Genomic DNA, 6,445 nt, shown 5'->3' with positions numbered 1-6,445 from the left:
TGCTAAACCCGTCTAGTTGCCCCGGGAGGGGTCCGCCAGATGTGCCCCTCCCCAGCCCCGTTCGGGGGAGAAGGATGGGGGCGGGGGCGTGGGGGTGAGCACAGCCCGGCACCGCAAGTGGGACCCCGGGGTGCCCTTCTCCGCAACTCCCGGGCAGCCGCGCGCCGCGAACCCCGCTCCACCTGCACGCAAGGCGGGCCGGGGGCAGAGGGCGCCGGGCTGGGGGGGGAAACGGCCCGCGTCCCGCGATTGGGGGGTGGAGGAGAGAGCGAGCGGGCATGCGCAGTGGGGCGGAGGAGGTGGCGATGGCCGGGGGAGGCGGGGGGACTGCTGTTTATTTGCAGCTGGGCCAACTCGGCGGCGCAGGAGGCGGCGGAGCGCGGGGCGCTCGCGGCGGGTCCAGCTGCCGCAGCACCATGCCCGAGCTCCCCTCCGGGCAGCCGCCGCGCGCCGCCGGGGCCCCGGTAGGGGAGGATGCCAGACGCCCGGGAGAGGCCAGGGCAGCAGCGGCGGCGGCGGCGCGATGGTGCTGACCACCTCTGCCCGAGGCGGCGGCGGGGACCGCGCACCCTCCCGGCGGCAGGGCTGCGGGCTCGCGCCGGCCGGGGCCGCGGCGCTGCTGGCCGGGGCGAGCTGCCTGTGCTACGGCCGCTCCCTGCAGGGCGAGTTCGTGCACGACGACGTGTGGGCGATCGTGAACAACCCCGACGTGCGGCCAGGCGCCCCGCTCCGCTGGAGCATCTTCACCAACGACTTCTGGGGCAAGGGCATGGCCGAGAACACCAGCCACAAGTCCTACCGGCCGCTCTGCGTCCTCACCTTCAAGTGAGTCTCTCGCCTCGCGCTAGCCGCGGCTGCCTCCTCTACCCTCCGCCCGTCCCTGGGTCCGGGAGAAGTTGCGGGACTGACTTGGGGGCATTTCATTTTTGCCGCCCTTTCCCTCCACACCTCCCTCCTCTCCAGGATGTGCATGGCACTGTGCTCCGGGATCCAGTGCCCGGCTTATCTGGGCTCTCGGGGCGGTTCGGGAGGCGCCGGCTGGGGAGTTGGGATCGAGTTTTTCAAGTGTCTGCGCTCTCAGCGGGCTTCTCTCTCGAGGCAGTGCTGGGAGCGGGCTGGTGGAACCGCCTCCGCACCCCATCGCCTGCCTGATCGTGACCAAGTGGGACTAGCGCGGACCTAGAGGGTTCCGGAGGGGTGGCGGTGGTGGCTATGCTTCCAAGTTGAGAATTTCTCGGAGGCTGTTGGGCAGCTTTGCAGATGAGAAGTGTATCAGCCTCTTAAGGGTTTCGTTCAGATGAGGCGAGGCGGGAGCCTTGAGCTGACAGGGCTGCGTGGGTTTAGGAGAGGGAGCTGAAGACTCTCCCCAGCCCCCAGCCCCCGCCTTGCACCCTTGGCTGCTCCCCGAGGCTCTCCAATCTGCCAGACCGCTCTGCATCTAGACTTTAGAAGGTGCAGAGAGAAGTAACGCAGAGCCTAGGCTTCTCCAGGGACCCTGGGGTCCCAGCCGAAATAGTTTTTCTTTTACAACCTCGGAGTCATGATTCAGCGTTTCTGGTGTGAATAAGTGTAAAGGGAACCGAGAATATGCCAGGTTTTTGTGGGGTGGAGTATTTTCTTTAATTTAAAAAGAAGCCTAGCTTCTGAGGAAAGAAGAGAAGCGCTCATTTGAGGGAAGTGCTATCTTACACAATCAGGAGCTTGACTCAACCCTTTATAATGTGGCTCAGCATTTAAGCTCATTTTAATGCGCCGGTCAAAACCGTTGAAATAATATTGGTGCGCTATTATCGGCGTTTTCAGCCTTTTTCCAACGGGTGTAACAGGAACCCGTGTTTATGGTAATGATTATTTGAGACTGGGCTGGCAGCTTGAAAAGCCTGCTCTGGCTGAGAGGCTTAGGCCTCTTGACAGGTGTCTCTGATGACTTAGAAAAGGAAACCATAGCAATCGGCAACAATTCATGGGTTTTTGACTTACGCCTTCCACTGAAAGTTTAATGTTTTTAAGGAGAGTGAGAAAATTACATATTTGACTTTGAAGAGAATATGTTATAGACATTTGTCCTCTTAGAAAGTTGTTCTGGTTTTCAGCTGAAAGATCACCTCGGCTAACCTCGTTATTTAGTTTCCCAGATGTTTCTTAAAATCTCCTTGGGACGAATATAAACGTTTCACTTCTAGATTGACCTGCTTTTTCATTTATTACCGTCAGGGTTGTTGGTTAATTTAAGGTGTGTAAATTCACAGCATGAGATGTGCTTGCTGTCTTTGTAACAGCCATGGAGATCATCCTGGTCACAGGTCTGAGTGTTTTTCAATTAAAAAGGGCAGAGTCAAATGCCTGTACCTACTTGCTGGAGAGTAGGGAAGGGGGTTTTCACTTCTTGACTTTCTAGAAGGTTTTCTTCTTTTTTCTCTGTCTTTTCTCTTTTTTTCTTTTTTGAGATGGGATCTCACTCTGTCCTCCAGTCTGGAGTGCAGTGGCACGATTATTCCTCACTGGAGCCTGAAACTCCTGCGCATAAGCAATTCTCCTGCCTCAGTCTCCCAAGTAGCTTTAACTACTGGCACATACCGTGCACCCAGATATATTTTTAATTTTTTTTTGTAGATATGGGATCTTCCTGTGTTGTGTAGGCCGGTGTTGAACTCCTTGGCTAAGCGATCTTTAAGCCTCAGCCTCCCAATGTGCTGGGCTTGTAGGCATGAGCCACTGCACCTCACCTAAAATGTTTTATTTTTCTTCATAATGGAGACAGCAGAAGGGAGGGGTGGAGGGAGTAGACAAAGAAGTAAGACCATTGATTAAGAGGAAGATGAGCTAGGGGTTGACAGAACAAGGGCAAAGGAGAGTTGGGGGGTTTTGGAGGAAGAGAGCTGAGGGACTCTTGCGGTAATCATTGATTGTAACAAGCAGCTTGGTATCTAAGAGGCATAGCTTGCTGTATATTATATGCCACTGCCTGTGAAAGATACACTTGTTTTTTGAGAAGATTGAGTTGCAAATCTAGAGGAGCAACACAGCACTAATTGGAAAGAGATAACTGCCTCTTCAGAAAGAGAATGTTAAGTAGTCTTTCTGTGCTCACATGCATTGATTTAAATAAGACTGGACAGCTTTCTTTATAGTCACCTAAGGTGAAACTGCATCTTCTAGTGCGATAGCATGAAGCTGGAGGACATCAATGACTTTAGACCCACACAACTCTACAGGATGGTACAAAGAAGGACAGAAAGCCACATTTATTAACTATTCACTATGAACCAAGCATTGGCCTAGATACTTCACATAGATTATGTCTTTATGATTTTCATTTTAGATAGTTAGTGAAAACACAATTCAAAGGGCTCTTTAAATCTGTGCAAACAATTTTAACTGTATCTTAAATTATGCTTGAGCAAAAACTTTGAGATTTCAAACCCCTTTAAAAATTTTTTTAAATATAATTGTACATTCCCATGCAGTTTTGAGTAATAATATAGAAATTCCTTATACTCTATCCATTTCCCCCAATGGTAACATCCTGCATTATGATGGTATAATATTACAACCAGGAAATTGATATTGATGCAATCTACAGCATTTAGTCAGATTTCACCCATTTTATATGTACTTCTTTTTTTTTATTTTACTAAGTGTGTATTTAGTTCTATACAGCTTTATCATATGTGTAGATTTCAGAGAGTACCACCGCAGTCAAGATACAGAACAGTTCTATCCCAAGGATCCTTGGTACTTCTTTATTGCAGTCATGGACACCTAATCTTTAACAACTGCCTAATCTATAATCCCCTCACCCAAATCCATAACAACCATGAATCTCTTCTCCATTTTTATCATTTTGTCATTTTAATACTGTTGTATAAATGGAGTCATGTAGTATGTAACCTATTGAGATTGGCTTTTTTCACTCAGCATGTCTCTGGATCTTCAGGCTGTTGCATGTATCCATAGTTTGTTCCTTTTTATTACTGAGTTGTATTCCATTGTATAGATATACCACAGTTTGTATAACTGTTCACCTGTTGTGGACATCTGGGTTGTTTCCAACTTTTGGCTAATACAAATAAAGCTGCTATACAAATCCACGTACCCATTTCCTCATTTCAAATTTTAGCTCATTTCTTATTTGAAAAAATATATAATTAGTATCTTTACTACCTAAGCAAGCACTTTTATCATTTATTAGTACACTAGCAAGCACCTTTATAGCAAAAAGTATTATGCATCTATAAATTGCGTTTATTCTTAAGGAAATCTCTAGCTCTCAGTATGTGTGACATACATTCAGTGAATCAAAAATCAACTTATGTTTTAATAAAAATATATAAACATAAATTTTTATTTCTCTGGGATAAATGCCCAGGAGTCCAATTGCTGGGTCATGTGATGGCTGCGTGTTTATATGCTTTATGTGAAGTTGCCACACTGTTTTCCGGATGTTCCTACCAGCAGTGTCTGAGTAATCCAGTTTCTGTGCATCTCCGCCAGCGCTTTGTATTGTTGCTGTTTTTTACTGTAGCCATTCTGATAGACATGTAATGATATCACACCTCTATATGTACCTCATTAATTTACCATTCCCTAATGGGTGAAGTTATTAAACATCTGATATTAAACCAAAGAGTGTGGTAAATGTGCCTTTGTATCTTTTGTCTATTTGTAGGTTTTTTTTTTTTTAATGTTGAGTATTGAAGTTCTTTATATATTCTAGATACATGTACTTTGTCGAGTATGTGATTGCTAAATATTTTCTCCCACTCTGTAGCTTGTCTTTTTGTTCTCCTCACAGGACCTTTCCCAGTGCAGAACTCCAAACATATTTTTATTAAAACATAAGTTGATTTTTGATTCACTGAATGTATGTCACACATACTGAGAGCTAGAAATTTCCTTAAGAATAAATGCAATTTATAGATGCATAATACTTTTTGCTATAAAGGTGCTTGCTTGTGTACTAATAAATGATAAAAGTGCTTGCTCAGGTAGTAAAGATACTAATTATATATTTTTTCAAATAAGAAATGAGCTAAAATTTGAAATGAGGAAATGGGTTACAGACCATCTACTTTGACCAGTTTTGAGGGAATGGGACAGTGGAATATGAAAGCAGCTTACCAAGATATGGTGGCTTTGCACTATGTCACTTTCGCTAAGTTGAGACTAGGTTTCTTAGAATTGCCTTTGCAAGATGATCTGGGTTAGGACTGACCATAAGAAAAATTTCTGCAAGATTTGGAAGATGAAAGTGAAGTGGCTGAGATCACATTCAGAAGGTTGGCATAGGTTTTGTTGCTGCCAGGCCTCGTGCAGTTTGTCACAGAAATGTTGGTGAACGTGCTGTTCATTTGCAGAAGCACCCAGGCCCTCAGCTCCTCCAGTGCTCTCCAGATCTCCTCTTTCAGCTACTTGGAATCATGGTGCAGGTATGTATGCAGTTCTGCAGGGAAGAGTGCCAGTCTTTTTGCAAGCCTCTTGCATTATTAAAGTTGGAGCCTTAAAGGCAGTGGGAAACAGACATGTATTTTAGTTCATTCTTGTGGATTCCATTTTGCCCTTGCTTCACCCTACTTCAAGTCCATTCACCTTCTCTTCCAGAATGGCCCTGCCGCCCTGCCGGCTTTCAACTTGGGTTATAGACACAGAAGCATCACACTTACATAGGCATCTAACCAGCCCCAGCAATTGTAAAAGGTCAGATCCCCATAGTACATCCCTTCTTCTGAATCACTCATGGTAGCTCTGCTTTTCTAGTGAAACCCTAACTGATACGAATGACCATCTCTTTGTGTTCCTTGAAGTGAGTTTAGATTATAATGAATTTCTGTTTCCAATCAAATCTCAGATTCTGTCTTTTCATAAGATCATGCCCAAGGGTATGCAGGAATATTTTTGGACCATAGTGGTACAGAATCAAAACATTTGTGACTCTGTAACAGTAACTTTTTTTTTTTTTGCTTCTTTATCCTTCCCTGGCCATGTCTTGTTTGTAAGCCTGAAATCAAGAGAAATGTATTAAGCTACTCTGTAGACAGTGAATTGACACAGAACCAAACTCTATGATATACATAATACCTCCCTTGAAAAATGGTCCTGAATGGTTTCAAATAAACTTAGCTTTTTAATTTTATACCCCCCTTCTCTTGGGAAGAAGATACTGCTGAATTGTTCACAGTGCCATTCCATTCAGTAAGCAAGTGGAAGTCTGCTTCAATAAGCAAGAACCAATGATTTTTCAATGTTAAAGATGGGGAAACTCAGCAAATTAAAGAACTTTAAACACCTGATTCTCTCCCTGTGTGTTTAGCCTATTAGATTATATTCGCTATAATGTTTTATTTTATTAAGAGCTTCTGATGGTAATATAAACCATAAGAGTGAAAGTGGGTGGTTTAAAATGTCAGAGCTAAAAAATAGACTATCATAATATGTGCAGCTGTAG

General features: G+C 45.2%; 1 protein-coding gene across 4 annotated transcripts in view; it reads left to right on the top strand.

The window, feature by feature from the left end:
• Positions 1 to 338: 338 nt before the first annotated feature.
• TMTC1 (transmembrane O-mannosyltransferase targeting cadherins 1) overlaps positions 339 to 6,445 on the top strand; it is a 284,687-nt gene continuing 278,580 nt past the window's right edge. For 2 of the 4 annotated variants that reach the window (XM_031650377.1, XM_031650376.1), the window contains exon 1: positions 339 to 825. In XM_031650377.1, the coding sequence (XP_031506237.1) occupies positions 524 to 825 (302 nt within the window). In that variant the 5' untranslated portion in view covers positions 339 to 523. The remainder of the gene's footprint in view (positions 826 to 6,445) is intronic. The other 2 variants (XM_031650378.1, XM_031650379.1) reach the window with 2 other exon arrangements.

This window comes from Papio anubis, chromosome 9 (assembly GCF_008728515.1).
Source record: "Papio anubis isolate 15944 chromosome 9, Panubis1.0, whole genome shotgun sequence".
In the NCBI taxonomy this organism is placed as follows: Eukaryota; Metazoa; Chordata; class Mammalia; order Primates; family Cercopithecidae; genus Papio; species Papio anubis.
This window is presented reverse-complemented; position numbering and strand designations above follow the sequence as displayed.